Source organism: Ahaetulla prasina, chromosome 1 (assembly GCF_028640845.1).
Source record: "Ahaetulla prasina isolate Xishuangbanna chromosome 1, ASM2864084v1, whole genome shotgun sequence".
NCBI lineage: Eukaryota > Metazoa > Chordata > Lepidosauria > Squamata > Colubridae > Ahaetulla > Ahaetulla prasina.
The window spans coordinates 3,761,981-3,780,199 of NC_080539.1; the positions used below are offsets into that span (position 1 = coordinate 3,761,981).

Consider the following 18,219-nt stretch of genomic DNA (forward strand, 5'->3'; position numbering starts at 1 on the left):
TGATTCTGTTGCAGAAGTCATATTTTCTGCAATCTAGATTAAAGCGGTTTACATTAAGTTTAAATCTATTGGTTGCCCTTGTATTATTGCAATTAAAGTTGAAGTAGTCTTTGACAGGAAGGACATTACAATAGATGATTCTGTGAGTTAAACTTAGGTCTTGTCGAAGGCGACGGAGTTCCAAGTTTTCTAAGCCTAGGATTTCAAGTCTAGTGGGATAAGGTATTTTGTTGTTTTCAGAGGAATGGAGAACTCTTCTTGTAAAATATTTCTGGACACGTTCAATTGTATTGATGTCAGAGATGTGGTGAGGGTTCCAAACAGGTGAGCTGTATTCTAGAATTGGTCTAGCAAATGTTTTATATGCTCTGGTTAGTAGTGTGGTGTTTTTGGAAAAGAAGCTACGCAAAATTAGGTTTACAACTCTTAGAGCTTTTTTTGCTATGTAGTTGCAGTGGGCTTTGGCACTTAGATCATTTGACTCAGAGCGGCTTACATTGTGTAAGATTTTTATCCCACTTGTATTAGTTTATAAGTTATTTGGAGGTGGTAAACATATGTAATATTCCTTCTTCGGCTTATGTTGCTGAAAACAACAACCCTGCAAGGAAGTCAGTTGGGCTGAGAGTGTGTGATTGGCCTAAAGTCACCCAACCAGCTTTCACGACAGAACTAGAACTCACCGTCTCCTGGTCGTTGGCCCAAAAATCACGCAGCTGGCTTTCATGCATCAGATGGAACAAGAACTCACTGTCTTCGGGTGATTGGCCCAAATTCAGCCAGCTGACTCTCATGTCTAAGGCAGGACTAGAACTCACCATCTCCTGGTCCTCTCGATCAGTACCTTATCCATTAGGCCAGGCGGCCTCTCATTTCCTTTTGTCAGATGCCTGATTAACCTACTATGGGCTGACCATAGTAACCCTTCCATACTTCCATACTTCCAAACCTTTCCATACTTCCACCTCTCAATACTAGACAACACAGTATCAACAGTGGAAACCTTCAAATTTCTAGGTTCTATCATATCACAAGATCTAAAATGGACAGCTAACATCAAAAACATCATCAAAAAAGGACAACAAAGAATGTTCTTTCTGCGCCAACTCAGTAAGCTCAAACTGCCCAAGGAGCTGCTGATCCAGTTCTACAGAGGAATTATTGAGTCTGTCATTTGCACCTCTATAACTGTCTGGTTCGGTTCTGCAACCCAACAAGAAAAACACAGACTTCAGAGGATAATTAGAACTGCAGAAAAAATAATTGCTACCAACCTGCCTTCCATTGAGGACCTGTATACTGCATGAATCAAGAAGAGGGCCGTGAAAATATTTACAGATCCCTCACATCCTGGACATAAACTGTTTCAACTCCTACCCTCAAAACGACGCTATAGAGCACTGCACACCAGAACAACTAGACACAAGAACAGTTTTTTCCCGAAGGCCATCACTCTGCTAAACAAATAATTCCCTCAACACTGTCAAACTATTTACTGAATCTGCACTACTATTAATCTTCTCATCGTTCCCATCACCAATCTCTTTCCACTTATGACTGTATGACTGTAACTTGTTGCTGGCAATCCTTATGATTTATATTGATATATTGACCATCATTTGTGTTGTAAATGTTGTACCTTGATGAAGGTATCTTTTCTTTTATGTACACTGAGAGCATCTGCACCAAGACAAATTCCTTGTGTGTCCAATCACACTTGGCCAATAAAAATTCTATTCTAATTCTATTCTATTCTACCAGCAGCATGTATAAAAGTCTTCAAATAAATGTTATAGTTTTTTTTGTTTACATTTATATCCCGCCCTTCTCCGAAGACTCAGGGCGGCTTACAGTGTATAAGGCAATAGTCTCATTCTATTTTGTATATTTTTACAAAGTCAACTTATTGCCCCCCCAACAATCTGGGTCCTCATTTTACCTACCTTATAAAGGATGGAAGGCTGAGTCAACCTTGGGCCGGGCTTGAACCTGCAGTAATTGCAGGCTGCTGTGTTCTAATAACAGGCTTCTTTACAGCCTGAGCTATCACGGCTCCTAGTTAAACAGATCAATAGTATCACCAAGTGGGAAATGGCTTCAGAGGTTTGCAAAGGTTTTAGATTTCCAATTTAAGACTTTGTAAAATTTTGTAAGGCAGGATGATCGCATAATAAGAACCTTTTCCTAAATTAAGCACAAATTGAGAATTTCCTTTCTAGTACCGAACAGAAATTCCACCAGCAAAATCCTCTAATTTCTCTTCCCCTTTGTTTGCAAATCAGCAAATAATAAGAGCAGCATAAATTTGGCTGCAGGAAAAAAAAAACTTTCTGGAAATTTAAGGTTAATCCTGCATTGGTTATATAAACTTTGGAAGTTTGCCAGGGAGAGTAGTAATCCTGTCCATAACTTAACTACGTTATATCGCTTAGCAAAATATATTGCTGTAGGATTTTACATAAATATATAACATAGGATTGGTTGGTCAATTATTTATTTAAAAAGTGATGATGCCCTACTGATTTATTGTCTTGACAAAAAGGCAAGCATAACATATATAATATGATTTTTGTAACAGAGTTGTTAACGCTTGGAACACACTACCTGACTCTGTGGTCTCTTCTCAAACTCCCAAAAGCTTTAACCAAAAACTGTCTACCATTGACCTCACCCCATTCCTAAGAGGACTATAAGGGGTGTGCATAAGTGCACAAAAGTGCCTACCGTTCCTGTCCTATTGTTTTCTTTTATTATATGTGCTTGTATATAATGTGACAAAAATAAATAAATAAATAAATAAATAAAAAACAGTGGTGAAATTCAAATTTTTTTACTACTGGTTCTGTTGGTGTGGCTTGGTAGGTGTGGTGTGGCTTGGTGGGCATGGCAGGGGAAGGATACTGCAAAATCTCCATTCCCACCCCACTCCAGGGGAAGGATACTGCAAAATCTCCATTCCCTCCCCACTCCAGGGGAAGGATGCTGCAAAATCTCCATTCCCACCCCACTTTGGGATCAGTCAGAGGTAGTATTTGCTGGTTCTCCCAACTACTCAAAATTTCCACTACTGGTTCTCCAGAACCTGTCAGAACCTGCTGGATTTCACCCCAGAATTATAACAACATTGTGAAGAAATCTGCAAATCACAACTGCATTCTTAATAAGACATTTACTTGGAAGGGAACACTATTAAAATCAGGAGGCCTGATTCTAAGTAACCATACTTAGATGGACCAGATGGCAAAACACCTTTCCATTTATGGAATGTGGGAGTCTGTCAATGCTCAAATTAAAAAGGTCAAAAGATCTTGAAAAATGCAGCAGCTTTTAGAGGCTACCAAGTATTTAATGGAATACATAGAATTATCGTAAGGATTGGAACTTCAGGATCATTTTGGCCCAATGTTTACAAATTTGGCAACTTTAAGAGGGGTGGACTTCAACTCCCAGAATTTCCCAGCCAGCATGATTATCCCAACAAACACAGTAACTAGGGAATTTTGAGAGTTGATGTCCGCACTGGGGAATTCTGGCAGTTGAAGTCTGCCCATCTTAAACAAGCTGCTGGGGAATTGTGGGAATTGAAGTCCATCCCTCTTAAAGCATGCTGGATGGGGAATTCTGGGAGTGGGAATCTACCTCTCTTAAAGCTTGCTGCCTGTGGAATTCTGGGAGTTGAAATCCACCCATCTTAAAGCATGCAAAAAAATTCTGGGAATTGAAGTCTATCTTAAACTTCACATAAATAAGTTAATATTAGAATAAATATGAAATTCATCCTCGTCTGAGATGGAATGGGCTACAAAGTCCTGTTTATTTCCTTAGTCATAATTTTTATCAAGATCCAATTTACATAACATGTGGGGACAAAGCAGTGAATCCACACTTTGCCACAACACTGTGGCACAAACATGCTTTGCTTTTAAGAAATGCCTGTTAGTTACCCTGCAAAAAGATTAATTTAGAGAGAATTTTCTACCACGGAACCCACTGTATGAAACCTCATTTCAACTGAGATTAGCTTAGCTCTAACTCTACTGATTTTAACTTAGTTAAATAACCTGGTTTTGTATCCAATGTTGAGAGGTGTGATAGAGGCTATGACCTGGAGTTGTGGATGGTTATTTATGAAGCTCATCTGCAGTCAATCAGAATAGAGCTGAAAGGAACCTTGGAGGTCTTCTAGTCCAGCCCCCTCCTCAAGCAGGAGTCCCTATACCATTTGAGACAAGTGGCTGTCCAGTCTCTTCTTTAAAACCTCCAGTGACAGAGCACTCACAATTTCTGGAGACAAGCTGTTCCAATGGTTACATTCTGTCAGGAAATTTCTACTTAATTCCAGGTTGCTCCTCTCCTTGGTTAGTTTCCATCGTTTGCTTCATCAATTGTGACCATCAATTGTGTTGTAAATGTTGTACGTTGATGAACGTATCTTTTCTTTTATGTACACTGAGAGCCTATGCACCAAAGACAAATTCCTTGTGTGTCCAATCACAGTTGGCCAATAAAAAATTCTATTCTATTCTATTCTATTCTATTCTTGTCTTCTGATGCTTTGGAAAATAAGTTGACCCCCCTCTTCTTTGGGGCAGCCCCTCAAATACTGGAATACTACTATCATGTCCCCCTAGTCGTTCTTTCTCTAGACTGGCCAAACCCAAATCCTGCAACTGTTCCATGTTTCAGTCTCCAGGCCTTTAACTAGGGCTAGAAGCGAGTAGGGTTTGTGGAGTCGAGGAAGAAGAGGAGAAAGAGGAGGAATGTGGGGCACTTGGTACTCTCCGAGCTTGATTGTTTGCTTGCAGGCATTTCATTACCCAACTAAGGGGCGTGCATAAGCGCACAAACATGCCTACTGTTCCTGTCCTATTGGTTTTTTTTTCTTTTCTTCTTCCTATATATATGCTTATACCTCCTTATATTTACTCATATATGTGTTTATATACTATATAATCTTTTGTATGATACTTACATATTGTTGTGACAAAATAAAATAAATAAAAAATAAATAAACTAAATAACATAATCAGCAAAAAAAAAAATATCCACAGCTTTTATCTCCAGCAAATGCAACATTCCAGAATATATTGCTATTTGACTTAATAATTTTCTGGATTCTGCAACAACCTGAAATTTGTTTGAAAGGCAAAGTTCACACTGTACAAGAGAGAGGGAGTCCAGTGTATTTTAGTGTCTCTGAGGAGTTTTGCCATGTGTTTTTTTTCTTCTGCGAATGAATTGGAAGGGAGCAAAATTGAGATAGTTAAAGGATGCTGTGCTTGGGCTTGCTGGTCCAGGAACTGAAGAATTGCATTGAAAGGTGGAACCAATCCAAAAGATAAGATAGGTTGGATGTTATCCTAGATTTGGCAACCTTTTGGTTTCCTGCAACGGTTTTACAACCCAGCTTGGAAATACCAAGAAAATATCATTTTCTCTAAAAGAATATGAGGCGGAACCATTCTTTTGCGGTTCAGGTTTCCATCCGGACTTCCTTTGTCCTTTCCTTTTTCCCCCCTTCTTTCCTGCGTTACAATGGCGACGAACGCCCCGTTTCTTTTCCTTCTTGTCGTTCTTTTGCTATGGTTCCTTTCTCGTTGGTGGCTGCAGCGCTACCGCGGACTGAAGAAGTGGAGACGGCCGGACCACCGGACGCTTTTCTCAGACGGACCGGAGGCGTCAGCGACGGTGCGACGCGATGTCAAGGCCACCCGCGTCCTCTTCGTGACGGCGCACCCTGATGACGAAGCTATGTTCTTCGCCCCCAGCATCCTCGCCTTGAAGTCGGCCAGTCTGTGGCTTCTCTGCGGCTCCACAGGTGAAGGGAGGGGGGGAGGAAGAAGAAGAGCGCTGCGGAGTTGCCTAGCAACCGCATTCTCGGAACGCCTATCTTGCGCGTGGGGCTGAACGAGCGGATACCATTGCCATACGTAAGCGGCGTCGTTCTGACGTCATCTGGCTTCGACCTTCCGAAGAGTTCCGCCCATCGCTAGCGTGTATTCCTTTGGGGCTAACGAAAGTCCGCCATTGCTTGTGACGTCACTGAGCCTCAGTTTGCCCTGTCTACAAAATGGGCATAACAAAAACCAAGCAGAAGTTGGTTCATTGAGAGGCTTATAGCCTAAAAAAAAAAAAAAGACATGATGGGAAAAGGAGGGAAAAGAAAAGGAAGGAAGAAAATAGGAGAGAAAACTGCAATAAAGATCTCATCAATTTTTTCCCAACACACTTGTTAAATGAGCAAAAGTCTCATTTTTTTAAAAAAAGTCTCATTTCAAAAAAGTCTCATTTCAAAAAAAAAGCTAGAATCGGACTGGGGAGTCCCCCTCACCTGTGGAATCTTAACAGCATGGCTTTGCGTGAGACTCCCAAACATCTTTTTCTGGGGATTGAAGAAGAAAAAATAATAATATATATATATATAAATTACTGGGATATTATTTTCTTAACAACAATAATAGAATAGAATAGAATAGAATAGATTTTTTTATTGGCCAAGTGTGATTGGACACACAAGGAATTTGTCTTGGTGCAGATGCTCTCAGTGTACATAAAAGGAATAGAATAGAATAGAATAGAATAGAATAGAATAGAATAGAATAGAATAGAATAGAATAGAATAGAATGGTCCTCTTAGGAATGGGGTGAGGTCAATAGTAAAAAGTTTTTGGATAAAGCTTTTAGGATTATGGGAAGAGACCACAGAGTCAGGTAAAGTATTCCAAGCACTGATGATTCTGTTACAGAAGTCATATTTTCTGCAATCTAGATTAAAGCGGTTGACATTAAGTTTAAATCTATTGGTTGCTCTAGTATTATTGCAATTAAAGCTGAAGTAGTCTTTAACCAGAAGGACATTACAGTAGATGATTCTATGAGTTAAACTTAGGTCTTGTCTAAGGCGATGGAGTTCCAAGTTTTCTAGGCCTAGGATTTCAAGTCTGGTGACATAAGGTATTTTGTTGTAATCAGAGGAGTGGAGAACTCTTCTTGTAAAATATTTCTGGACTCGCTCAATTGTATTGATGTCAGAGATGTGGTGAGGGTTCCAAACAGGCGAGCTGTATTCTAGAATTGGTCTAGCAAATGTTTTATATAGAATAGAATAGAATAGAATAGAATAGAATAGAATAGAATAGAATTTTATTGGCCAAGTGTGATTGGACACACAAGGAATTTGTCTTATTTATTTATTTATTTGATCATATTTATATACCGCCCTATCTCCCGAAGGACTCAGGGCGGTTTACAGGCACTTAAAAAACACATAAATACAATATAAAAACAATTAAAAAACTTATTCTAAAAGCCCAATAATTAAAAATATAGGAATAAAACCCAGTTTAAAACCCATAAATTTAAAATCTAACTCAGTCCTGCGCAATTAAATAAGTATGTTTTAAGCTCGCGGCGGAAGGTCCGAAGGTCCGGAAGCTGACGAAGTCCGGGGGGTAGTTCGTTCCAGAGGTGGAGCCCCACAGAAGCCCCTCCTCCTGGGCGTCCCCAGACGACATTGCCTCGCTGACGGCACCCTGAGGAGTCCCTCTCTATGAGAGTGCACGGGTCGGTGAGAGGTATTCGGTAGCAGTAGGCGGTCCCGTAAATAACCCGGCCCTGTGCCATGGAGCGCTTTAAAGGTGGTCACCAAAACCTTGAAGCGCACCCGGAAGGCCACAGGTAGCCAGTGCAGTCTGCGCAGGATGGGTGTTATGCGGGAGCCACGGGGGGCTCCATCTATCACCCGCGCAGCCGCATTCTGGACTAACTGTAGCCTCTGGATGCCCTTCAAGGGGAGCCCCATGTAGAGAGCATTGCAGTAATCCATTGCAGTAATCTTGGTGCATATGCTCTCAGTGTACATAAAAGAAAAGATACGTTCATCAAGGTACAACATTTACAACACAATTGATGATCAATATATCAATATAAATCATAAGGATTGCCAGCAACAAGTTACAGTCATACAGTCATAAGTGGAAAGAGATTGGTGATGGGAACTATGAGAAGATCAATAGTAGTGCAGATTCAGTAAATAGTCTGACAGTGTTGAGGGAATTATTTGTTTAGCAGAGTGATCGTCTTCGGGGAAAAACTGTTCTTGTGTCTAGTTGTTCTGGTGTGCAGTGCTCTATAGCGTCGTTTTGAGGGTAGGAGTTGAAACAGTTTATGTCCTGGATGTGAGGGATGTGTAAATATTTTCATGCTCTGTTAGTAGTTTGGTGTTTTTGGAAAAGAAGCTACGCAGGATTAGGTTTACAACTCTTAGAGCTTTTTTTGCTATGTATTTGCAGTGGGCTTTGGCACTTAGATCATTTGACATGAAAACTCCAAGGTCTTTAACGGGATGGGGGTCGTCTGTAAGGTAATGTCCATCTAGTATGTACTTAGTGTTTGGGTTCTTTTTTCCTATATGTAAGACTGAGCATTTGCTGGTTGAGATCTGGAGTTGCCAAGTTTTAGACCAAGTGGTTAGATGATCAAGGTCTTTTTGGATGATAGATGTATTATCAGTGGTGTTAAATAGTTTGACATCGTCAGCAAAGAGAACACAATTACTTGCAATATGGTCACAAAGATCATTAATGTATAGTATGAAGAGTGTTGGTCCAATTCTCATTATCATCATTACAGGTAACCCTCCGATTACAACCACAATAGAACACAAATATGTTGTTAAGTGAGACATTCGTTAACTGAGCTTTGCCCCATGTTACAACCTTTCTTGCCACCGTTGTTAAGTGAACTGCTAAGTAAATCGCCACGGTTGTTAAGTGAATCCGGCTTCCGCGTTGACTTTGCTTGTCATAAGGTCGCAAAAGGGATCACATGATCACCCCCGTCCCGGGACACTGCGACTGTCATAAATATGAACCAGTTGCCAAGCATCTGAATTTTGACCATGGGGATGCGGCAGCGGTCGTAAGTGTGAAAAACGGTCATGAGTCACTTTTTTTCAGTTCTGTTGCAACTTCGAAGGGTCACTAAATGAACTGTTGTGAGTCAAGGACTGCCTGTAATTCTCTGCCACTGCCCTCAAGACGGGGAAAAATACATTATAAAACTTGGCGAGTAAAACAAAAATACATCCATTTTTATGCTTTTCCAGCACAGATTCTGTTATGTGTTATTCATTATTAACCTCTTTTGAATTTTTCGTGACTTTAATACAGGGGTCTCCAACCTGGGCAACTTTAAGCCTGGAGGACTTCAATTTTTTTTTTTTTATTTTAATATTTAAAATTAGTATTTTAATATGGTCAATTTGACGGTTTTAATTTCGGCCTTTATTGAATAAGTGTTTTAATTGTTATTTTAAGTTTGTATATTTAACTGTTTTAATGTAGGCTGTACACCGCCCTGAGTCCTTCGGGAGAAGGGCGGTATAAAAGTTTAAATAATAAATAAATAAATAAAAATAAACTCCCAGAATTCCCCAGCCAGCTTTGCTGGCTGAGGAATTCTGGGAGTTGAAATCCACCAGGCTTAAAGTTGCACAGGTTGGAGACCCCTGCTTTAATATGTTTCCGCGTAGGGGGAATGTTTGTGCCAAAAAGATTGGTAAATAAATAAATGCCAAATCGTGGCAAAGGAGATGACTTTTATCTCTTTTATCATTCACAGGGAATTACTATCAGCAGGGAGAAATTCGTAAAGCGGAATTGATAGAAAGCTGCAAAGTTTTAGGCATCCCTCCTTCCAATGTAACCATCCTGGACCACAGGTAATTTGCAAAAAACAAAACAAAACCCCAAAAACCTAGCATTGTTGGGCTGTGTCGTGTCCCACCCCCCACTCCAACGAACGAGTCAAGGAAGTCCGTAACAAACTTGGCAACGAAGCCTCTGCAGCTTGCCAAGTCCCTTCGAGGTTTATCAGGGCAGGCAGGAGTCCAAGTTGTGACTTCAGCGATAGGGTCCGATATCAGCACACTAGATAAGACTTTGCTTGACTCAAGGGTGGAATGCCAAAAGCAGGTCCTTTATATAGGCTGTGGGGTGTGGCTCCATGACTCAGCATTTTTCCAAGCCTGCCCCACCCCTCCTTCTGCTGGCGTCGCTTCTCAGATCTCCGGAAGCGAGGGTCCTCCAACGCTGAATTGTGTTCAGCTGGATCTGCTGTCACTAATTCCAGCACCTGGCTGGCTTCCTCTGACTGCTGAGCCAAAGGAACACACGCCATATGAGTGAGGTTTATAAGGCTTGTTTGTTCATTCCTGGAATCCTCTCCGGACATGGGGCCAGGGCCGGGGGGGCTGGAGGCATGACAGGCCATTCATCTTCATTATCAGACTTGGAGTCTGATAAAAGGCCCGGTTGGAGACGGGAGGGGCCCGGCTGAGGAGAGAAGGGAGGACGAGTCACAACAGGTTGTGCCAAAAGTCATAGAATCATAGCGCTGAAAGGGACCTAAAAGGTCCTCAAGTCCGACCCCTTCATCACTACACCCATCCCCGATAGGTGACTATGGGGAAGTCCTCGTCTTACGACCACAACGGAGCCCAACATTTCAATGGCAAAGCAAGACAGTTGTTCCGGGAGTTGTGCCTCGTTTTACGACCTTTCCTACCACGGGGTGTTATTAAGTGAATCCCTGCAAGTGGTTAAATCGGTAACCTGGCCGTTAAGCGAACCTAGCTCCCCCGTTGACTTTGCTTGTCAGAAGGTCCACGAGCTGCGTCCGTCATAAATATGAGCCAGGGGCCAAGCGTCCCAATTTTAATCACGTGACTGTAGAGCAGAGTTTCTCAATTGTGACAACTTGAAGAGGTGTGGACTTCAACTCCCAGAATCCCTCAGCCAGCTGTGCTGGCTGTCTGTAAATTGTCCATACCTCTTCAAGTGTCTGTCACTACTGAGAAGATGCTGCCAAGTCATAAAACGGTGGAAAACGGTCATAAGTCACTTTTTCTGAGGGCCGCTGTAACTTCAAATGGTCACTAAGCAAACTATTGCAAGTGAAGGACTATAAGTGTCGTCACTGTTAGGAAGTTTCTCCTTAATTCCAGGTTGCTTCTCTTCTTGATGAGTTTCCATCCGTTGCTTCTTGTCCTGCCTTTTGATACTTTGGAGCAGGGGTCTCCAACCTTGGCCACTTTAAGACTTGTGGACTTCAACTCCCAGAGTTCCCCAGCCAGCAACGCCATCATTTGTGTTATAAATGTTGTACCTTTGATGTATTTATTTTTCTTTTCTTTTTTCTTTTTCTTTTATGTCCACTGAGAGCATATGCCCCAAAACAAATTCCTTATGTGTCCAATCACACTTGGCCAATAAAGAATTCTATTCTATTCTATTCTATTCTATTCTATTCTATTCTATTCTATTCTATTCTATTCCTATTATTTCTTTCATTCTATTCTATTCTATTCTATTCTATTCTATTCTATTCTATTCTATTCCTATTATTTCTTTCATTCTATTCTATTCTATTCTATTCTATTCTATTCTATTCTATTCTATTCTATTCTATTCTATTCTATTCTATTCTATTCTATTCTATTCTATTCTATTCTATTCTATTCTATTCTATTCTATTCTATTCTACTCTATTCTATTCTATTCCTATTATTTCTTTCATTCTATTCTATTCTATTCTATTCTATTCTATTCTATTCTGTTCTATTCTATTCTATTCTATTCCTTTCATTCTATTCTATTCTATTCTATTCTATTCTATTCTATTCTATTCCTATTATTTCTTTCATTCTATTCTATTCTATTCTATTCTATTCCTATTATTTCTTTCATTCTATTCTATTCTATTCTATTCTATTCTATTCTATTCTATTCTATTCTATTCCTATTATTTCTTTCATTCTATTCTATTCTATTCTATTCTATTCTATTCTATTCTATTCTATTCTATTCTATTCTATTCTATTCCATTCCATTCCATTCCATTCCATCCCATCCCATTCCATCCCATTCCATTCCATTCCATTCCATTCTATTCTATTCTATTCTATTCTATTCTATTCTATTCTATTCTATTCTATTCTAATCCTTCTCTTTGATAGCGACTAGGCATACATAGCTCCTCCAACCGTTCATCATACAATTTGGTCCCCAAGCCCTTTATTATTATTATTTATTCCTTTATATATTGAATTTATATTGCCGCCTATTCGCCCGTTGCGACTCAAGGCGGCTTATGAAATAAAAGACCACATTTAAAACAATGAAAAACTAATAGAAGAACAGACTTTGGAAGGGACCTTGGAGGTCTTCTAGTCCAACCCCCTGCTCAAGCATTAGAGCCTATGCCAGTGATGGCTAAGCTTTTCCGGAACGAGTGCCCAATTCGTGCGCGCACAACCCTCCAAAATGCAGTGCGCATGCAGCCCTGCGTATGCGCCCCCATGCAGGCGTGTACACCCTACAGGAACCTGCCCCGACATGCCTCCCCCCACAAACGGGCTCATGCCCCCGTCGCGCATGACCCTGCGCATACGCAGCAAAGACCAGCTGGCTGGCAGGAGGTGCGCGCGCATGCGAAGTGCAGCTGAGCTGGGGCGATGGCTCGCGTGCCCACAAAGAGGGCTCTGCGTGTCACCTTTGAGACGCGTGCAATAGGTTTGCCACCACGGCCCTATGCCATTCCAGACAAATCGTCAAATCTTTTCTTAAAAAACTCCAGTGTTGGAGCATTCACAACTACTGGTGGCAAGTTGTTCCACTGGTTAATTCTTCTAACTGTCAGGAAATTTCTCCTTAGTTCTAAGTTGCTTCTCTCCTTGATTAGTTTCCACCCATTGCTTTTTTCCCTGCCTTCAGGTGCTTTGGAGAATAGCTTGACTCCCTCTTCTTTGGGGCAGCCCCTGAGATATTGGAATACTGCTATCATGTCTCCCCTAGTCCTTCTTTTTATTAAACTAGACATACCCAGTTCCTGCAACCGTTCTTCATATGTTTTAGCCTCCAGTCCCCTAATCATCTTTGTTGCTCTTCTCTGCACTCTTTCTACAAAACAGGAAGTGCTGGTGAATGTTTGCATCTGATTGAACCCTGAAAATTTAAATTCTGGGCTCCATTCAGCTGGTCGGAGGCACTCATTGCCCTGCAAGATTATAGTTAGAGTAGCGGAAGGGAAAAAGCTTCTTAGAATTTGAGAAATTTCTTGCGTACGAGTCCATTTCTGGTGGAACCTGACTCAAGGCCAGGCTTTCGAGTAAGTTGGTCACCAAATAGTTTATTTCCCAACACCTCCTGTTCGAACCTGGGACCTTGGGTATAGGGCTGCGAGAGAGCTGAGATTGCCAAATAGTGTAAAGAGAGCCCTCCACTTACGACCGTCCCGTTTAACGACTGTCCAAAGTTGCAATAAACCTCCCCACATTTACTTATGACACAGCTTCATAGTTTTGACAACCCCGCATATTTGGCATTTATAAGCTTTTATACCGGGGTCTCCAACCTTGGCAACTTTAAGACTTTTGGACTTCAACTCCCAGAATTCTGGGAGCTGAAGTCCACAAGTCTTAAAGTTGCCAAGGTTGGAGACCCCTGTTTTATACAGTGTCTGGTGGTCACAGCACATTAGCAAAAGGACGGAAAAAGACGTTGGCGGTTTCCTGCAATCACAGGAATACGATTTACAACGGGTTGGGTTTTTTTGGCTGGCATTTACTCGCAATTCACTTCCATTTCTGCAAAGCAAAAAACTGAAAAAACAGTCTATTAAAATCTAGAAACATAGAAAATGATAGAAAAAGCCCTAGTGGTACATCAGGTCTGCCTTTTATTGTTGTTGTTGTTTTTAATTTAAACAGGAGCAGGTACGCTGGGGGATTTTATTTGCCCACTCCGCAAAGTGATTCAGCTGGTTTAGCATGAATTGTTTTGTTCCAAACAGTGGCGGGTTTCAAAAATTTTTACTACCGGTTCTGTGGGTGTGCGTCCTGGTGGGTATAGCTTGGTGGGCATGGCAGAGGAAGGATACTGTAAAATCTCCATTCCCACCCCACTCCAGGAGGAAGGATACTGCAAAATCTCCTTTCCCTCCCACTCCAGGGAAGAATACTGCAAAATCTCCTTTCCCACCCCACTCCAGGGGAAGGATACTGCAAAATCCCCATTCCTTCCTCACTCTAGGGGAAGGATACTGCAAAATCTCCTTTCCCACCCCACTCCAGGGGAAGGATGCTGCAAAATCTCCATTCCCTCCCCACTCCAGGGGAAGGATACTGCAAAATCCCCATTCCCACCCCACTCCAGGGGAAGGATACTGCAAAATCCCCATTCCCACCCCACTCCAGAGGAAGGATATTGCAAAATCCCCATTCCCTCCGCACTCCAGGGGAAGGATATTGCAAAATCTCCATTCCTTCCCCACTCCAGGGGAAGGATACTGCAAAATCTCCTTTCCCACCCCACTCCAGGGAAGGATACTGCAAAATCCCCATTCCCACCCCACTCCAGGGAAGGATACTGCAAAATCCCCATTCACTCCCGATCACCTGGGACTCAGGAGGCAGAGAATAGATGGGTGCGGGGCCAGTCAGAATTTTTACTACCGGTTCTCCGAACTACTCAAAATTTCCCTACCGGTTCTCCAGAACTGATCAGAACCTGCTGAAACCCACCTCTGGTTCAAACAGGGTCGTTCTTCAGGAACGAACTTGCAACAGCACTGAAAAATGTGACTTAGGACCATTTTTCCACATTTACGACCATCGCAAGGATTATCTCTAGTTGCAGACAAACTTTAGCAAGAGCACAGCGTAGCCATAATAACATCCTTGTTTTCATCGAGGATTTCTTATAAATTCTTTTTTTCTAAGTCACGTGTTTTTTTTTATTTACATATAAATATTTTGAAGACGGTGTATTGTCCGGGCATTTAGTTTTGCAGAAGAAGAAAAAAAGTAACAGATATAGTGATAATGATAATATGGTAATGATAATGATGACTCTAGAAAGAGTGCAGAGAAGAGCAACAAAGATGATTAGGGGACTGGAGGCTAAAACATATGAAGAACGGTTGCAGGAACTGGGTAAGTCTAGTTTAATAAAAAGAAGGACTAGGGGAGACATGATAGCAGTCTTCCAATATCTCAGGGGCTGCCCCAAAGAAGAGGGAGTCAAGCTATTCTCCAAAGCACCTGAAGGCAGGACAAGAAACAATGAATGGAAACTAATCAAGGAGAGAAGCAACTTAGAACTAAGGAGAAATTTCCTGACAGTTAGAACAATTAATAAGTGGAACGACTTGCCTGCAGAAGTTGTGAATGCTCCAACACTGGAAATTTTTAAGAAGAGATTGGACAACCATTTGTCTGAAGTGGTGTAGGGTTTCCTGCCTGGGCAGGGGGTTGGACTAGAAGACCTCCAAGGTCCCTTCCAACTCTGTTCTTCTAAAAAATGCTGGTTTTCTTAGCACTGTGCGTGTTTTTTCCACATTTGATTGAATACCTTTTTTTTTTCAGCGCAGGGACAACATCAGACAGAGGGCAAGTCAGTTTCTCTCTCTCTCCCCTCCACAGCTAAGCAAATCCCAGACGCTCCTTATTTATGGAAGCACGTGGCTTCCAAGAAGCAAAGCCCCCCCCCCTTTCCCCCCCCCCCCCCGGGAATTAACAAACTATCTTGGCAACTTTCTTTGCCAGCTATTCCTGGAAGACGGGAGGTTTGGCAACCTTCTTCCTTCAAGACGGGCTGTTTTTAGAGGAGGAAAATGAAAAAAATAAATAAAAATAACGATTCTGTGGTTTAGATCAGTTCCCACAGAGGCAGCCCTGCTAAGTAAGGATACCCTGCTGTTGTTTCTACGCCCTGAGACTTGGCCAAGCTCGGAGAACATCCCCAAGGCGCTTTTCCAAATGGCAACTGGGCTTTCCTGAGTTTTATTTGGAAAAGAAAAAAAAAGGAAGAAGAAGAAGTTTTGCTTCTCTCTTTTTTTTGGTAAAGTTTTTTTATTTTTAAAACACATTAAAACGAAAGACAAAACATACAACATTTATGTAGATATCTCTGTTTATTAGCTATTCAAGACAGTCCTTTCCTATTATTTACAAATATTTTAGTTCTATCTGTTTATTAGCTATTCAAGACAGTCCTTTCCTATTATTTACAAATATTTTAGTTCTATCTCTGTTTATTAGCTATTCAAGACAGTCCTTTCCTATTATTTACACATATTTTAGTTCTATTTCTGTTTATTAGCTATTCAAGACAGTCCTTTCCTATTATTTACAAATATTTTAGTTCTATCTCTGTTTATTAGCTATTCAAGACAGTCCTTTCCTATTATTTACACATATTTTAGTTCTCTCTCTGTTTATTAGCTATTCAATAGAATAGAATAGAATAGAATTTTATTGGCCAAGTGTGATTGGACACACAAGGAATTTGTCTTGGTGCATATGCTCTCAGTGTACATAAAAGAAAAGATACGTTCATCAAGGTACAACATTTACAACACAATTGATGGTCAATATATCAATATAAATCATAAGGATTGCCAGCAAAAAGTTATAGTCATACAGTCATAAGTGGAAGGAGATTGGCGATGGGAACGATGAGAAGATTAATAGTAGTGCAGATTCAGTAAATAGTCTGACAGTGTTGATGGAATAAAACTGTTCTTGTGTCTAGTTGTTCTGGTGTGCAGTGCTCTATAGCGTCGTTTTGAGGGTAGGAGTTGAAACAGTTTCCTATTATTTACAAATATTTTAGTTCTATCTGTTTATTAGCTATTCAAGACAGTCCTTTCCTATTATTTACACATATTTTAGTTCTATCTTGCTCTACTTTTATTTATCTACCGTTCCTATTTTCTAACCATTCATACTATTTGCTCCAGACCTTATAAAATTCGGTGTCCTCTTTCTCTTTTAATTTGTTTTGTAAGTTTGTCAATCTCTGCACATTCTAATATTTTTTTTAATTAGTTCTTCCTCTGTTGTTAGATTTTCATTCTTCCAATTTTGGGCTTAGGCGATACGTGCTGCAGTCAATATATGGAGTATTAAATATTATTTGGGAAAAGAAGAAGTAGTAGTTTTGCTTCTCATCCCAGAAGCTTCTTACTGGGTTTTGTTTTTTTCCAGCTTCTGGGATGAGAAGCTTCTTACTGGGGTTTTTTTCCCCCAGCTTCTGGGATGAGAAGCGAAAAAGGTTTCCAAAATATCGAGGATGAGCCTTTTTGTGACACAACCATGAGCGTGACTCCCCGTAGACACGCTGGAGAAAGGTGTCTCTCCACGGTTGTTAAGTGAGAACGCCCGGTCGTTAAAGCGAATCTGGCGTCCCTATGGACAGGTCTCAAAAAGGGGATCGCGTGGCCACTGCAAACCGTCACAAATGCGAGTCCGGGGCCGAGGGTCTGAGTTCGGATCACGGGGATGCGGGGGATGCGGCAAACAGCCGTAAGTGTGAAAAAATGGTCACTAAGTAGACGGTTGCGAGTTCGAAGATTAGCAATATTTAAATCAGGGGTCTCCAACCTTGGCAACTTGAAGCCTGGGGGATTTCAACTCCCAGAATTCCCCAGCCAGCAAAGCTGGCTGGGGCATTCTGGGAGTTGAAGTCCCTCAGGCTTCAAGTTGCCAAGGTTGGAGACCCTTGATTTAAAGGCTCCTTCATTAAGGCTGAAAACTGGTTTTCCTCTTCTCAAATCTTTCTACTTGGGGAGGGTTTTGCAGCTCCCCACGAGCCATGATCCTTCCCTTCCATCCTTCTTGTGACTCATGTAAACAAAGGCAGGGGAAAAACTCGATCTCGGCTCCCTGAAAAGGCGGTTTGGTTTTGTTTAGGCCAGAGTGCAGATGCCCTGGTATGCCAGGGTGTGCTGCGCACTGCATTCCAGAGCTGCACCCAGGGTTATTCCGGAGCATGGGAGGGGAGGGGCAGCCCCAGGGTTCCAAGAGGTTTGCCGTTGCAGCCAGCTGGAAAACGACACCCAAGCTCCAAGGCAGGCAGAGAGGGAGGGTGGAAGCGGTGCAGGGGGATGGAAAAAACGTGGTGGGCGACTTTATGATGGATGGACTTCCACTCCCAGAATCCCCCAGCCGGCCATGCTTTAAGATGGATGGACTTCCACTCCCAGAATCCCCTAGCCAGCCATGCTTTAAGATGGATGGACTTCCACACCCAGAATTCCCCAGCCAGCATGCTTTAAGATGGATGGACTTCCACTCCCAGAATTCCCCAGCCAGCATGCTTTAAGATGGATGGACTTCCACTCCCAGAATTCCCCAGCCAGCCATGCTTTAAGATGGAT

At 41.6% G+C, this 18,219-nt stretch overlaps 1 protein-coding gene across 1 annotated transcript in view; it reads left to right on the top strand.

Moving 5' to 3' along the window:
• Positions 1–5,521: 5,521 nt before the first annotated feature.
• PIGL (phosphatidylinositol glycan anchor biosynthesis class L) overlaps positions 5,522–18,219 on the top strand; it is a 41,726-nt gene continuing 29,028 nt past the window's right edge. Inside the window, exons 1-2 of the mRNA XM_058164002.1 lie at positions 5,522–5,818; positions 9,622–9,721. Of these exons, the coding sequence (XP_058019985.1) occupies positions 5,536–5,818; positions 9,622–9,721 (383 nt within the window). The 5' untranslated portion in view covers positions 5,522–5,535. The remainder of the gene's footprint in view (positions 5,819–9,621; positions 9,722–18,219) is intronic.